We start from the raw sequence: 16,893 nt of genomic DNA, 5'->3' as shown, positions 1-16,893 counted from the left end.
GGTACAGCTGCTGGTGATTATAGGTACCAGATGAAGGTTTGGTTTAATTTCAATAATAAATTAAAACAATTAAAATCCAGAGAGATTTCAAAGCTCAGTGTGTAAATATCACTTTGTATGAAAATGAAACCCAAATGCGGGATGTCAATTCCATGCAACTGACTAAAGCTGGATATGAAACAGTAGCTTAGATCATGAGACTGCACAGATTTTTGTTATTTTAGAAACAAATTTCAAAGAACTTTGGCAGGATTTTACTTGCTCAATACAGTGTACAGCTTTTTTACATACAAAACAGCTGCAGAAGGAACCTTATTTTTCTAGGCAAAGGCAACATAAGATATTATTACAAAGGTCGAAGTTGCAAGCTGACTAAAAAAAATCCATGATTTGCATAAGAAAATGCAAAGTATCGTAAAATTCATTTAACTTTCATTTAACCTTTATTAATTAAGGCACAAAGGTGAAATCAATTACTCTTACAACTAAATTACCTTTTATTATGAATTAATGTCTACTTAGTACAAATAATATTTGACATACTAAAAGAAACATGGTCAGCATATTTAGAAGAATCCAAAGCTTTTCTTAATGAGTCTGAAAACTGTAAAAGGCAAGTAACATGGTATTTGCAACAAAACTGATTTGACAGTCTCTGGCAATATCCTATCACCTTTGTGAAGTAGTAAGGGTTTGCCTTTAGTTTGAATGATATACCGTTTTTCCTTTAATAACAGTACTTACTAACCACAACCTAACCCTGTAAGAAAAAACCCTGTAGACTAAACATTCTACCACTGCTTTTTGAAAAGCATACCATAATTATCACTTTTTCCACTGAAGAGAAAGGAAGCCAGAGACCGCAAACATTTTCCATTTTCCTTGCATTCGCACAGGTGTAAAATTCAGAATGGACAGTACCAAGCAAATACTACTTAAACTTCTCCCTTTGAAGTCTGAAAAAGGGAGCTTAATTCTTTCAGACAAGTTATTTTCAAAAACAGGTAATTTTTAAGAGTTATCTTTTAACACAGTTTTAGCCAAATATGGTATTAATTTATAACAGCTCAGAGCAAGCTGCCTGGAACTTTTATATGCGAGTTATTCATGCACTACATACTTAACTACATGTTTTCCTGATATTTCTAAATTTTCATCACTGAAGCAGCAGCACCACACATCAATCTCCCTGCCCTAATCACTCTTTACAGAGAAATTCATCAAGCCTTAACACAGTTTAGTTAAGATCCAGAAAGTAAACTAGCACTTTCTAGTTTAACTGCATGATCCTGTCCGACATAATGCACATCCTTCAAGAGACAAAAGGTATACCTCAGACAGATCATTCTGTGCACCTGCATACAAATGAAATTTAAGACAATCTCAAAGTACTAAAAAGCCACTGCATCCAGCAGGGGGTGTGAAGCACCAGCCTCTTCACAACAACGAAACTACAACAAATCTTCAGTTCTACAGAAAGGTGGGTGGGAAATGGATAATCTTTTTGAATGTGTATTTTAAGCAGAACAATTACAAGTAATTATCCTTTCTTTAAAGACACTCAACAAATGACAAAGCTCTAATGATTTCTCTATGAAACCACATGCAACATCAGTAAGAAACTGCAAGCAGTATAAAGTGTAAACAAAGTGTACGTACCATGGTTAGTAAAAATAAAGATTTGTGTGGGAGAGAGTTGAAGTATGATTGTAGTAAATTTATTTTACACCAGAGTGGATGAAATTTATTTACACTCCCTGGATGAAAATAGATTAGATTGTTGACGTAGCTAAGACAGGCATGCAAGCATGAAAAAATATCAGCAGTAACTAATGCCACCTGAAATGGTGTTCATAGCACTCAACAGCTTAGCATAAAGTTGGAGCCTGAAGCTCACTGAAAGTTTGTCACTATCACCTGGAAAAATGGTCTTCCATGTCCAAAAACTGAGTTCACAAGCACAATGGCCAAAAAGTTGCTTCTATAAATTTTGTAAAGATTCCATCATCCCATTACAGATGAGTTTGTTTAGATTTCTTTTTAATTAACTAAACCTTTTGACATATTCATGCAAGGATAAGAGCGAGGACACGCAGTGAAGGATGCAGTGTAGTTGTAGCAGTGTCAGTCTCAGGATATGAGACACACACGATGGGTCAACTTCTGACAGAGACCTGAAGAAGAGCTCTGTGTGGCTCAAAAGCTTCTCTTTCTCTCAGCAACAAAAGCTGATCCAATAAAAGATATTACCTCACTCAGTGAAGGAATCTAACAGGATAAGAGATGAGGAATGTATTCAAGCAGTTTATCCGGGACATGTAAAGTTATCCATTCATTTCCATTTGAATGTGTACATTCCACTTATAGATGCCTGTGCAGCAAGAACTCAATACACCTTCTCAGAAACAAGCCTATCAGCTTTTAGTCTCTCAGAAGCCATGCAAATAGGGAGAGCAATTCCAGGCTGGAATGTAGAAGTTCCCCAGTTCTGTGTGATCAAATATGGCTACACATGCATCTTGGTCAGCAGGAGACTAATGAGACTGCAGAACCCTTGTCTTCTGCTCAGCTTAGTCAGGACTCTTACAACTAGAAGTAATGAAGCAAATGAATATGAGCTTCCCTTCCCAGTGGATAGAGGTGTTTCTTGTCACTGCAGGACACTTGTAGTGTGTCCCCCCATGTGACAATATGGTTCATTTATAAAACGTAAAAAGTAGTTTCATGGGGGTTTATGCAATATCTCCTTCCTCTATGGATACCTCCTTGTAAAATGAGAAAATAGGGAAAAAGTTAAATACTCTACCAATTTGAATGTTATTTTTACTAGTGTTCCCCCTCCACTCTTTCAAAGCAAGTTCTGTGAACTATCTGAGCCCCCATCTGATCTTTCAGTAGCGGTTTGTCAACCAATAGTCAATTTGTAGATAAAGTGAGTTAAATTCGGAATACTGAGCAGTTCCCAATTAAGAGACTGAAATAGCCACAATGCAGCTTGGCTCCTTAGGGTGAGGGAGCAGTTTAAAACTGCCACTTTCAACCTCTCATTCCTCCAACTCCAGCCACTCACTTCCCCACACATCTTTTCATCTCTATCCATTCAGGATGAATTATCTTTTATAAATCACAACTGAGAGTTTTAAGAATTACAAATATTTTAATTAAACAGTGCAGGTCATGGCCTGAAATCTCTTCCACGCTTCCATACTAAAGGATGATTTGTGGAAAGTAATCCACATTAGGACACAATGTATTTGTTTAAAAACTCAAAAATTGCTTTAGTTTCTTCAGTATTATTTTCTATCTTTCCAATCTTGCTCAGAGAGGAAGCAGCTAAGGAAGGGGTGGGCAAACTACGGCCCAGGGACCGCATCCGGCCCTCTGAGCTAAGGAGATACTGAGACCTGCTCACAGCCCGTGATAACCAAACAGTTAACACCACTTGAGAGAGAACAAGCAACTCTGGTTTTGACTGAAAAGGTGATTTCAAACAGGGCTATTTTTAAAATTTTATTTTTAAAGAGCATCACCTTTTCAGTCAAAACCAAAGGGTAGTTTGAGCTTTCCCACCAGTTTTACTTTTCGCAATTGGCACCTACTTCCCATTTAGTAACATGCAGTTCCGGATGACAAACTTAGTTTTTACGGTAAGCATTTTGTTAACCCCGCCAACATCCCCCCAAAAGTTATACTGAACTGTAAGGGCATATACAGTGTTTCAGTTCAAGAACACCTGAGCAGAAAAGGGAGGAAAAGTAGTTGTAGAATTTTTAATGTCTTCTTAAACTTCTCCCCACTTCAGGTTATCATTTTTGCATTTGCCCATTAAATATAATGGATATAGTGATACATGAGCAACAAGGTCCCAACTGTACATCACTGTGACTTGCAGCATGGCTCAGATTTCAAACAGGCGCAAACAGCCAACTGAAATCATAGAATCATAGGACTGGAAGGGACCTCGAGAGGTCATCTAATCCAGTCCCCTGCACTCATGGCAGGACTAAGTATTTTCTAGACCATCCCTGACAGGTGTTTGTCTAACCTGCTCTTAAAAATCTCCAATGAGGGAGATTCCTCAACCTCGCTAGGCAATTTGTTCCAGTGCTTAACCATACCTTGGTCCCAGCCCGGAGCATCCTCCTGTACCCCCAACCCCTCATCCCCAGCTCCACCCCAGAGCCCGCACCCCCTCCTAACATCCAACCTAAGTTTTTCCTAACATCCAACCTAAACTTCCCTTGCTGCAATTTAAACCCATTGCTTCTTGTCCTATCCTCAGATGTTAGGAAGAACAATTTTTCTCCCTCCTCCTTGTAACAACCTTTTATGTACTTGAAAACTGTTATGTCCCTCTGTCTTCTGTTTTCCAGACTAAATGTATATGCCTAGTGATTTTCTAATGGCAGTTGGAGCACAACGAATTTCTACATTCTATTGCTGGACTGATGCAAGACGTCTCCTTGAGCCAACAGCTTTAGAATTTTGAACCTGGAGAATTTCTAACTTGGTCACAACCAAGAGCTGGGTGGGTATGATGGATATCTTTACAGAAAACAAATACTGAGTGACAAGTAGAGGTAAAAACCCTTTGGGGGACTCTGAAAATGTATCCATATGTAACATGATCAACCAAATGTTCCTTATCCTAAGTGTAGCACAGCTTATTTGTAATGTCTGGTGAGCATTCTAGTATAGATGTGTTTTTCAAACGATTAAATCAGAACCCAAAAGCATTTGGCACAGAGGTTAAATTATTGTGCATCTTTGTTTAACTTATTCTCATCTCTCCACAGCAGCAACATTCTGGATGCAAAGAATGTTTCTATAAGCAGACCATTCCACTCAACATGAACGGTCAGTTCCATCTTAGGCCTTAATTCTGTTAAATGTATTCATTTTAATCCAAACCCTAGTGCAAGAAAGCCTTCCCTTACAAACATGGATGAGACAAGGGTGCACACTTGCCCTTTTTGATATGCTTAATTTTCAGTGGGCCTTTTGCTACAGCTCTTCCCAGAGATCAAAGGTTTACAAAAGATGCTGTGCACCGCAAACTATGTTCTGAAGATCTGAACATGCACATCACAGACCCAGAATAATTTTAAATACTTATTTCAAGCTATTCACTCCATATACTCTGGTATCTAGGTACAAGAGAAATTGTAATAAATTTCAAATAATTTCTCTAAATCCCTTATGCAATTCTGCCTTTTTTAATCCATTTCCTGTACAACTGAAACCAAAATGGCAATGTTTGCAATTGATCTGATTAACTTCTATTATGAAAGTCATTCATAAGTGATTAGAAAGACTAAAAGTTTCAAAGAGGTCTGAACTTAGTTTGACTTGTTTGGGTAAATTAAACAAGATAAAAATGAATATTTTGTATTTGTTATTTCTGACTTTTAGTCTACTACAAATTGCAAAAAGTTAAAGACTTTAATTGACAAGTATTCAGTATAGTAACTTCCTATTTTAAAATAATTACAGAAATAAAGGAATTAATGTCTTAAATTCTTATGGAATTAATCTGTCTCCAAGAATGAGGATAAAAATAAAATTTGTCTTAAAGGAAAATAAACATCATACAATATATGCCCTAGCATTGAACAATGCCATACAGTTTATATCTTGCAGAAAGTGTTAAAATGGTTAGAATCAATAGCTTTCACATACCACAGGTTCAGGTGTGGCAAGATCTCATAATTGCAGCTCTCTAAGCCAACATCCTTACCTCTAACTATAAAGCATAAGGAATAGCAATGTAAAATGTTACAACTGGAACATTGCATAAAGAAGAATCTATATTTTAACATACACAGAGTAATTAGCATATACACTCTGATCCTGCAAGTTACAATGCACAAAACAAACCCTTGTGCACCACGTGTTCCACAATTTCAGTGGAGATCTTTTTGGATGTAGGGATCTGCTCACACACTGAAATCTGCAGGATTGGGGCTCTAATAAGCAAAAACTAGTCAATTTTAAAATGGCAAGTTGTTCTTAATGAATGAGTGGATAAGAATCTTCACACAGTGATAGAACAATAAAGTATGTTTGCACAGATGCCAGACAAATACTATATACAAATACCTAGTACACAATTTTTAAAATATCTCCAGAAAAGCTGGGTAAAATAAAAATCACAATTCTAGGCATTTTCACAATACACAAGAGTAAAATAAACCTGCGTTTAAGCCATGAAATTTAAAAAAAAAAAAAAAAAAAAAAAACTCTTTCATTAGCTAGTAAAAACCCTTTACATATAGAGAATACATTTCTACATGACAAAGTTAAAACAGTCCTAAAAATTTAGGATCAGCTTTTTAAAGGTATTCAGGTGTGGTGCCTAAATATCGTTAATAACCAGATCTTTAATGATTCATGGTGTGGATTATGTCAAACCTGTCTTTTACAAAGCTAGAGGATGCCAACATTTGTGTCAATATATCTGGGGTGGGTATTCTCTATCATCATCTATGCCACCTCCATTAGATTCCTCTAAGTGAACATTTCCGCTCCGCCTCCATATATATTTAGTATAAAAACATTTCTTCTAGTATTCCCCAATATTTATTCTGATATCCTTTCAAAAAGGAAAGTTTGCTAGATTAAAAAGATAGTGTTTTCCTGTGCATGACAAAACACACTTTGTATAAGAAGCTTATAGTGAATGAAATATACAAAAATGATTTGACAGGATGAAAGGAAGGCCAAATTCAAGGTCAAGAAGGAAAACAACCCTATTTTTTTCCAATAAAGCTTTCAGTGTTTATGCTGTAGCTAAAAATAAATACATTAAAAAAAATGAGATTTTCTCCAATCACACTAAAAGAAAGCTAAAACCTAGGACAAGCCCAATTAATACTGTACCATAAAGCTGCTTCATTCAATGTCATGTCTGCATTACAGCTGTCAGAAACATCAACAATCATTTTTTGAACAAAAGAGCAACCATGCAAAGCTGATCACTGTGTGTGGAGACACTGAACTCCTTAGAGGAATGTTATCTTCAAACAGGACTTGAAGTTAGCATTTTATTAACATTTTTGAATGTAATTGCCACCTTTATTTTCTGAAAATGTCAAACATTTTCCAACAGAAGTCTGAATCCAAAATGTACATTAATTTTCATGCTCACATGGTCAATATTTGCCTGATAGGAAGATTTTTTTTTAAGTACATTGTTTTATTGACAATAAAAGCTGCTGGCAGCAAACATTTTAAATCATCAATGTATTTAATATAATATATATAATAAATATAAATGTGTATATGTAAATATGAGGACTTATAGGACTCTTTTATATGAATAAGTGATATGGATCATTACAAATCTTGGTAATAGATATCTAGATTCTACACTGAAGTTCAAGATAAAGCAGCTGCAAACTCAAACTTGTGTTCAAAAATCCACTTTCTTAACTGAAGACCACACTGTATAAATGCCTTGACCAGACAGGCCTGATTTTGAAGTTGCACACTTTTTAAATATCTCCCAGGAAAATAGAAAGCAGATATCCACTTTAAAAAAGGAGACTGGGGCAGGAGATCTATAGTATCTAAAAGCTGAGCGGGGTCATTTCTGCAGAAAAAGCTAGGAAATTCACTGGAAAGAAGCAACCCACAATTAAATTAGATTGAAACATCTTGTATAAAGCTAACTTCTCATAATATTGATCTCATCTTTCCCCCTTCCCTTCATAGTCTACCTTTTTTCCTTCTGTATTTTTTTCTTGTCCAGTTTTTTAATTTCCCTTTTTTTCCTTCACTCCCACTTTGTCCGCAACTGCTGAAGCCCAGACCCTCACCTGGTCTGTTGGAATGGCGTCCACTTTAAATATGAGCTGGCACCTCTGGGACAAGTAGAAAATTCTCTGCCCAGTGGAAAAAAAATTTAGGCAACAGCAGAGTGAAACTGACATGTACCTGGTTGGTTTCACTGCTTTGCTCCCCATTTGTAAAATGGGGATACTACTTGTTTTTTCATCCCTTTGTCTTGTCTCAAGACTGCAAATGATTTAGGATAGGGACTGTTTCTTACTGTTGTGTATGTACAATGAGGCACCAATCTCAAATGGGACTGTTAGCCACTACTGCAATACAAACCACCACCAGTTTGGTAGTGAACCCTTATATGAAGATTTGAAATAAGTGAATTATGTATAAGTAACTAAGTAAAATACCAACATGAATGTTTATAATCAAAACTAGATTCCATCTCATAATACATCATTGGCTCCTAGCGTCTTTTTTCTCGTCTCCTTTCCTTTCAGTTTCTATGGTGTCCCTTACTAGGTTTTCAGGTTTCCCAGAGGTGCTGAGGTCTTAACAATATCCTGCATGCCTAGAGGGAAGCAGTTACAATTTTAGTTGGGAAAAGGATAGACAGAAGGAAAACAAGAATAGCGCTGCTTGAGTTCTTATGGTCATCCAGCTCTGACAGATTTGCCCCCTCAGCACTGCATCAATTCAATCAGCTGCCTGTCACTATCAGTTTCTCAGTAGCTCAGGCCTGTTTGATTCAAACATCAGAAAACATGGTGTGTTGTGCTGGTGTCATCTGACAAACAATAAGTACAATGATGTGCATAACAATCTGGTATTCTAGCTATTGTTTCTATGACTGCTCAATGCAGAGGACAGAACAACAGATGGTCAAAGCAAACAAGGGAGAGAGAATATACCAATAAGGGAAGACAGGAGAATGTGAAAGGCTAGGAGAGGAGCAAGATTACAAAGAAAGAAAACTGACAGATATTAGGTAGAGCAACTCCTAACCTTATACTAACAGAGCATTTGAAGCAAATTTATTTGACTGACTTGTGTCAATTTCATCATAACGGCCTGGATTTAAATTAGCAGCCTTTTCCAATGGCTGGGTAGACCAGGTTCTGGACAGTGTTTCAATGTTTCATTAACTACTGTTAAACACCATCAACTATTAGGGACCCCTCCATCAGGTGGTTTCTTGAATTCCTAAAAGACAAGTGGTTTTTCTCATATCCAACATATCCTGCAGTGGTTCTATTGTATCTACTTTTTTTATGTATTATTATTATTATTATTATTATAAATCACCACATGCTGAATGTATATATTTTTTTAAAAAGGTAGATGCCTCTCACTATCAGAAATCAGAACACAAACCAGGAAACCAACCAATCCTTGTAGCTCTTGCTCAGGCAACTGTGAAATATAAGTTGCCTGCCAAGCAGAAAAAAGTCTAAAGCTAAAGGGATTATATGCACCTGGAACAGTAGTGCTCCATCCTCTTTTGGACTTGCATAAAGTATGCACAGGTATGAACAGTCTGCTAATATACAAAATACTGAAGAAAGAACCAAACTTGAACTGTATAAAAATTTTACAATTAATTTTTTTTGATTAAGTCAGTAGCAAGAAAGCCCAGATGTCTAGACTAGTTTATCAAAGCAGACAGATTTAAGATTTCAGTTCACTTTTAAAAAATATGTGAGAAACCTAGGACAAAACAAAAAATGCAATATAGGCTTCACAAATCAAAGCCATGAAGGCTAATGGTATTTTCTACATTAGAGGGTTTGGTATGGAAAAGAAATCTAGGATGAAGTTTGCAATTGAGAAGCAACTTTTACAATAATTCAGATCCAAGTAAAACAGACTGCTCTTTAAAACATACTAGTTAAACTGTATTTATGTGGAACAATACTGGCATCCAGTGGCCAGTTCAATTAATCACAGAAATGGCTGACAAGTTATTCTAGTATGTATTTACCCAATGGGAGAAAATAAAAATATGGTGGCTGTCCAGAAAAATATACACTATTTATAATCTACATTTCTCTATAGCAAAATACACACTTATCTCCAATTCTTATAGATACGTTTGTTACCTGGTAAAGCAGTGATGAAGTCCCGTTGTAACATGGGCTTCAAATAAGAGTTAATATGTCCATGCTGATAGTGACACATTCGTGAAATAAGGTGTTCCACAAATTCAACCTGATCTGATTCAGACCACTGGTCAAAATATTTAATACACAAGTCTTTTTCCTTTTCGTAGTTTCCTTCCGATGGTCGCTTCCTTGAGACTATCACGGATGAAGTTCCATTACTTATCTATTTTTAGAAAAGATAAAATAGTTAATACTTAAATATCAGCATGCAGAGTCAGGTAAGAGTAATTTGAACTCTGAAAAAGGGGCTGAGAATGCAAGGAAGTGCATCTTAGCAGAATGAAATTTTAAAGTCTATAATAAAAGCGATCATCTATGCAAAAAGATTAACTTCAACATTCTGCTTTCATAGATGAGATTACTGGAATTTGTTTTCTTATATAATTATAAATGATCAATTACACTGAAAAACTAAAAATCTCTTCCCATTTACAATTATTTACAGAAATATTGAAGTGATCATTCAACATAGTGGGAAGGCTCTTATTCACATCATTACTTTCTACTGCTGTATTCCTTCCACAACTTCCATTGGTTTTAATGGATGTAATTATACAACACAAATCAGGAAAAACACAATGCTGATAATAATTAGAAATATAAAATTAAAAGTTGTACTGCCCATTTCTTGCCCCATCATTGAAAACTGACAGGAATTTGTAAATTATAGATCCTTTCCTTAACAACAGTCCACTCCTGCCACCTGAGGGTGTCCAAATGCCAACACCTAGGACCATTAAATGGGACCTTGGTTTTTAATTTTCCACTTGGGTGCCGTAAGAGATCTCGCCATGGATGACACACCACTACAGAAGTTAAATTTTTAATAATAATTAATTAATGGAGATATCCTATCTCCTAGAACTGGAAGGGACCTTGAAAGATCATCAAGTCCAGCCCCCTGCCTTGACTAGCAGGACCAAGTACTGATTTTGCCCTAGATCCCTAAGTGGCCCCCTCAAGGATTGAACTCACAACCCTGGGTTTAGCAGGCCAATGCTCAAACCACTGAGCTATCCCTCCCCTCCAATCTCTATTCTTTCACTCAAGAATAGAAGAAAGAGTTCAAGGCCATACTGCCTACTTCCATGATACTTCTTGGTACCAAACATTCTCAATAATTGGTAAGAATTTCTAACCATCACTGTGCATACACCACCATCTAGTGTTTGAATCACATAATAAGCACTATTATAGGATGACAAGACATTCTGGAGTTTAGGCAGGAAGAGTGATAGCAAGAAACAGGACAGCTCCACTAGGAACAATAGTATACTGACATCAGGCTAAGTGTCACTTGTACCCTGAAAATGTGAGACTAGAGCTTCCAGATCTAAAACAGTTATGCATTAATCCACTATGCTATATGCAGACACTTAGGCCTTGTATACACTGCCACTTACAGCACTGAAACTTTCTTCACTCTGGGGTGTGAAAAAACACCCCCCCCCCCCCCGAGCGATGCAAGTTTCAGTGCTGTAAAGTGGCAGTGTAGATAGTGCTACAGCGCTGTGAGCCATGCTCCCAGCACTGGTAGCTATTCCCCTGACAGAGGTGGTTTTATTACAGCGCTGGGAAAGCTGTCACCCAGTGCTTGCGACTACACAGCCACACTGAAGTGTTGCCGCAGCTGCACTTTAACGTTGACTGTGTCGACATACCCTTAGATGTGCAAATTGATCCACAGAGCATTTCAAGGTAGGTCTGCAGAGTTTGTAGGAAAAGAAGTGATACTTACTGCTAATTTCAGTTTGCTCCAGGATTCCTTAAGTTTCCAAAAGCCTCTTGAAACTAAAGAATAAATACCACTTAAACCAGCAGAGTGGTTGTTTCATGCCTTTCTTTGCTGGGTGTTGCTCTGGTGTACAAGTTGAGCAAAGCTCAAATTTGCAAGACACCAAAATTGCACAGGTAGTAAACATAAGGGAGGAAAGAACTAAACAAGTAAGGGATTGCTTGTAGCCCCAAATGCTTTCAGGGAAAATTTGATACAAACATGGCTACAAACACCACCCAGAAAAATAAAGAGAACAGAATTGAAGGGGAGCATGTAACCAAGCAGCCGCACATATCTCAAAGATTTTCTTCCTCTTCCCTTTACTTTTTCACAGAAAAAAAGCGTAAAGTTTCTGCACATGTGGTCTGTGACCAGGTCTAAAAGGTTAAGGTTTGAGCAGCAATGTCTCAAGAAGCATTTGTTACTGACATTCCATATTTTATTCATCTACCTCTTCTTTATACATGACAATAGTTATACACTACACCATCTTTTGGATTATTCCGCTTGTATAGGGAGTAAAGTTCATAGCTAGGGAGATGACCATTTAAATATCAAAACATCAGCACACAAGGAAAAGTTGCCCTATAATCTGTTTTTTAAAAAGGACAAGATTTTATGGACAGGCAATTTTGACTGCTTATTTTACTCTGAAATAAATCCATAGATTTACGGATTATTGGTCTCAGGCAGAGACCATGTGACTGCCTTTACACAAGACTTCCTCCTTGTTTTAGAGTCAACTCTAGTCTAAGCCGCATTCCATATAGCAGGTTAAACTTCTCAGAAGAGATGACTGATTACCATCTGGCAATAACTGATCAAATTAAATCCAGAGTCAGGAAGGAACTGTGTTTCAGAGCGTAAAGGCAGTAAGCTTGGAATACACACTCACCTTCCTCTAGAGAACAATATCTGTTATGCATATTTCAACAACGGTCAGTTTTCTTGCATTGGTAGGGCAGTGCTAGACCTTGTTCTTTCCATTTATGGCCATTGCACTATGTCTCTATTTTATGAATTTGTACTGTAATGCATGTTTTGATGATGAAATTGTCTCATGTCAAGGTAGAGTGAAAAAAGTTTTAAAAAACTGGAAAGAACATGTCATGTATAAATTGTCCATCACTGTCATCTTCTACCTGAGGACTCCACTCTGAGCTAAATATATGATGGCATCAAGTCTACTATGCATAAGTGGGACATTCAATTTGCAGGAGCAAGCTTTCTCAAAGGCAGAAATATTGAAAATAATGCCGACTATCTATATATCATTTACTGCCTTCCCTTGGGCACCTCAGTCATACCTGCCATAGGGTATTTTTCTTTGGAGATTCATCTTCATTCTGATCCTCCATTACTGATGTGTTCTAGGAAAAAACAGAAATATTATTTTAATTTTCCTCTGCATGTGTTTAAATTTTGTGGCAATTCCATGCCTGTGCAAACATTTTGAAAAGCACATCCCAAAAAGATAAAACATTATTTTCCTATTGAACAATACAAGAAATTTCTAGTCACAAATCTAGATACCATAAATGTTAAGATTTCCAATGAACTAGAGTATGTTCACTGATTCCATTTACAGTAAAGATAATTCCATTTCTGACCCCTCTTCAATTTCCATCAACAGGCTCTCATCTAGCCTTTTTAATGATCATCTCAATGGGAAATAAATCCATTAATTAATTAGAATTAAACTCCCTCAGGTGAACAGGAAAATTGCTGAAGTGATTAAACAAGCAGCTTCTGATGTGAAGTCAAAATACATACATCTAGGGTGAAAAAAACAGTCAGTACACCTTCTTATACATGTAATAGGACATAAAAGACCTATCAAGTCATCCAGCCCACTAAGTCAGTGTAGGATTGTTCCCTACAGACTACTTTGTAGCTGATTGCCATTTACAGTTCTTAATGTCCCAAGAGATTTGGAACCTGCCATTTCCCTTTACTTCTATTTTCCTTTCAAGAATTCTGATAGCTTTTTCACTTCCATCTTTACCAGTATGTATCTCACTTCAAACTTCTCTTTCCCTTTTCACTTTCTCCTGTTTTCTTCCCTTCCATTTTTTTTTTATGGAAAACCTGACATCCGCCTCCCTCAACATCCATGCTCCATTCTCCCCTCGAGCTTTCCTTTTCCCCGAGTTCACACCTTTTCTCCACTACCTGCCCACATTCACTCACTCGATTCTGCCACTAAAACTGAAACAGTCATGCATTCTCTCCACCAATCAAACTCATGAATCCCAACTTACTCAATGCTTCTCCTCATACCTCTGCAATCAGTATTCACTGGACTCACCCTACATACCCATTCCCTCTCCTCCCCTCCATCACTCATACCTATAAGAAATTGGCCAATTGATAACGGATTGGCAAAGGGGCTGTCAGGGAAAGCTGTGTATTTTTAAAAAATGAAAATTACAGATATTTATACAGATGTGTATATTTTGATGTTATCCCTCTTTCCTTCTCCTTTATATATCACTTGTTCTGGAGGAAAAAGTAGAATTAAGATGAGTCTTATACCCACTCTTGCTTGTATATTTTATCTTGCTTCCCTGCCCTTTTGGGGGGTGGGGGGGGGCTCTCTCCATTATGAGCTCACTCTGATAGAAACTGTACACACAACTGCTTAGGAGCCGACTCCCCCTTCCAGGGTACTAGCTGTGTTCTGAACTCACATTTACCACCCTTCCCCCCTCCTCCACAGTTTTTGTCATGTGATAATAGTGAATCACAGAAAGCAGCTTTATTTCAAAAGAGGAAGCTTATTAGAAAAATAAAACAGCATTACCCATAAAGCTATACTCACTGACCCCCCTGTTAACTGTAGAGCTTCCCTCTAAAACATATTTGAGTCCCTCCTGCCTGGCTTCCTGTTACAGAGAAATGGCATATCACTTTTGAAGAATTACATTGTGAAAGTTCTGCACATTGCCAGCCAGAGGAATATGCCTGGAAGAAAAAAAGCAAACTCATCTGCTTATGATGTAAGCAGCAGAGACAAATACAACAAAAAGTGGAGGAGAAGAGTCCAAATACAGACAAAGGCAGTTCTATTTATATTTATTTAAAAATTTCATACATTTCTTTGAGGTGACTTATACATATGTTAAGCACAATTACACTTGAAAAAGCTACACACCTTTGCCTCATGTTTTAAAATGATCATCTGGTTGGAATTGTGTTATCTGGTTTTTAAACGCAGCAGCACTGTCACCAATGTAAACACCGCTTTTTATGCATGATTCTATTTGCTACTGCACAGCTATCCAGAAGGAGCACGAATTAAGAGACGACAATTACTGGTACTCTGCCCATTCATACCAATAAGTGATACTGGAAGACTAACAAAAGCCCAGTGAGTTATCAAGGATAACGACACAAAGTCAAAAATATTCAAGTGAAAATTCTGCAGGAAGTACAGGTGCAAATGCCTAAGAACTACTAACAATGGAATAAATTAGTTGCACCTGTTTAAAGAAGAGTATAGATCGGGGGTCAGCAACCTTTCAGAAGTGGTGTGCCAAGTCTTCATTTAATCACTCTAATTTAAGGTTTCGCATGCCAGTAATACATTTTAATGTTTTTAGAAGGTCTCTTTCTATAAGTCTATAATATATAACTAAACCAGGGATCAGCAACCCCATTGGCCTGGAGCGGCGAACCGCGGCCAGTGGGAGCCGCGATCGGCCGAACCTATGGACGCAGCAGGTAAACAAACCAGCCCGTGCCAAAGGTTGCCGATTCCTGAACTAAACTATTGTTGTATGTAAAGTAAATAAGGTTTTTTAAATGTTTAAGAAGCTTCATTTAAAATTAAATTAAAATGCAGAGCCCCCCAGACTGGTGGCCAGGACCCAGGCAGTGTGAGTGCCACTGAAAATCAGCTTGCGTGCCGCCTTTGGCACGTATGCCATAGGTTGCCTACCCTTGGTATAGATCATCTCCCTTTAAAGGTGAAATATAAATATAAAAAAAGAACAGTTCGTTTCACATGATAGCATAGTAAAAAAAAACTCACTGGTAACAGACCACAAACAACTGAAATGAAAAGGAGGTTGAATGCTCTTTTAATCTGATGATTTGAGGTTGGTGTATTCAGCAGACCAACCCAGGTGAAAGATAAAATGTTGCCACTCCCCTCAAAAAGTCCAGCATATTTGAATCAGTCTTGTTTCCCCAAATAATTCAATTCTGAGCTGCCATCCCACCTGGACTTGATTCCCACTACTTTTCTGCTTCTTGCTCCCTCCCCATCTCAACACAAACAGCTGAGAGGTCATTTTTCCTCACTCCCCTTACCACCAAGAAAAATGAGCAGTGACTAAGGGCTTGGCTACACTTGCAGCTGTAGAGCGCTCTGGGTTAAACCAGCCTTCGGAGAGCACACTAGGGAAAGCGCTCCAGTCTGTCCACACTGACAGCTGCAAGCGCACTGGCGTGGCCACATTTGCGGCAGCATTGGGAGCGGTGGATTATGGGCAGCTATCCCAGCGTTAAAGTGGCTGCAACATGCTTTTCAAATGAGGGGGGTGGGGTGGAGTGTGTTGTTTTTATGTGGGGGGAGAGAGAGTAGGTTTTCACATTGCTGAGAGTTTGTCAGCATGCTGTCTTGTAAGTTCAGATCCCTCTAGCCCCCCTGCCTCTCTCTCACTCACTCAGTAAACGCCGTTGCAGATAACTCCTCGTTCACACTGGCCCTAAGGCGTCTCAGCCAATACACAACAGTCCTGCAAGTGGAGTACCAGGAGCGCTCTAGCCAGGGAGTCAGAGTGCTCTACGTGCCTTGCCAGTGTGGAAGGGGAGTAAGGTAGAGCGCTCTGGGAGGCTTTATTGAGGTATAAAGTGCCAGGGTAGCCAAGCCCTAAAAGGCTGCTCTGCTCACTTACTCCTTGTCTTCCATAAAAAAGGACCAGTAGCTCTACAGCGCCATTTAATCAAGAAATAAAATTAGTATAGTTATAATAAATCTTCTAGACTTTACACTCCCCAGAGCAGAGACTGTCTTGACACCTGTCTCTTGTATAGTGTGGAGCATGCTGTAAGTGATGTCCTTGTAAAGGATCTGTAAATTAAATATACTGCCATCTTCAAAACAATTAGTTTGTAATACAGTCTTAAAGAAAGATAAATTTGTTTTTCTCTCCCTGACTTTGTATT

At 37.9% G+C, this 16,893-nt stretch overlaps 1 protein-coding gene across 18 annotated transcripts in view; it reads right to left on the bottom strand.

Annotated features, from left to right (window-relative positions):
• Positions 1-16,893, bottom strand: part of FBXW11 (F-box and WD repeat domain containing 11) — a 137,718-nt gene that overhangs the window by 56,040 nt on the left and 64,785 nt on the right. For all 18 annotated transcript variants that reach the window (XM_005284091.5, XM_042850766.2, XM_005284094.5 and 15 more), the window contains 2 exons: positions 13,029-13,091; positions 9,882-10,107 (listed from right to left, as the gene is read on the bottom strand). In XM_005284091.5, the coding sequence (XP_005284148.1) occupies positions 9,882-10,107; positions 13,029-13,091 (289 nt within the window). The remainder of the gene's footprint in view (positions 1-9,881; positions 10,108-13,028; positions 13,092-16,893) is intronic.

The sequence above is a fragment of the Chrysemys picta genome, chromosome 8 (genome assembly GCF_011386835.1).
Source record: "Chrysemys picta bellii isolate R12L10 chromosome 8, ASM1138683v2, whole genome shotgun sequence".
NCBI classification, from domain to species: Eukaryota; Metazoa; Chordata; order Testudines; family Emydidae; genus Chrysemys; species Chrysemys picta.
Note: the sequence above shows the minus strand (reverse complement) of the source record. Positions and strands in the feature narration are given on the sequence as shown.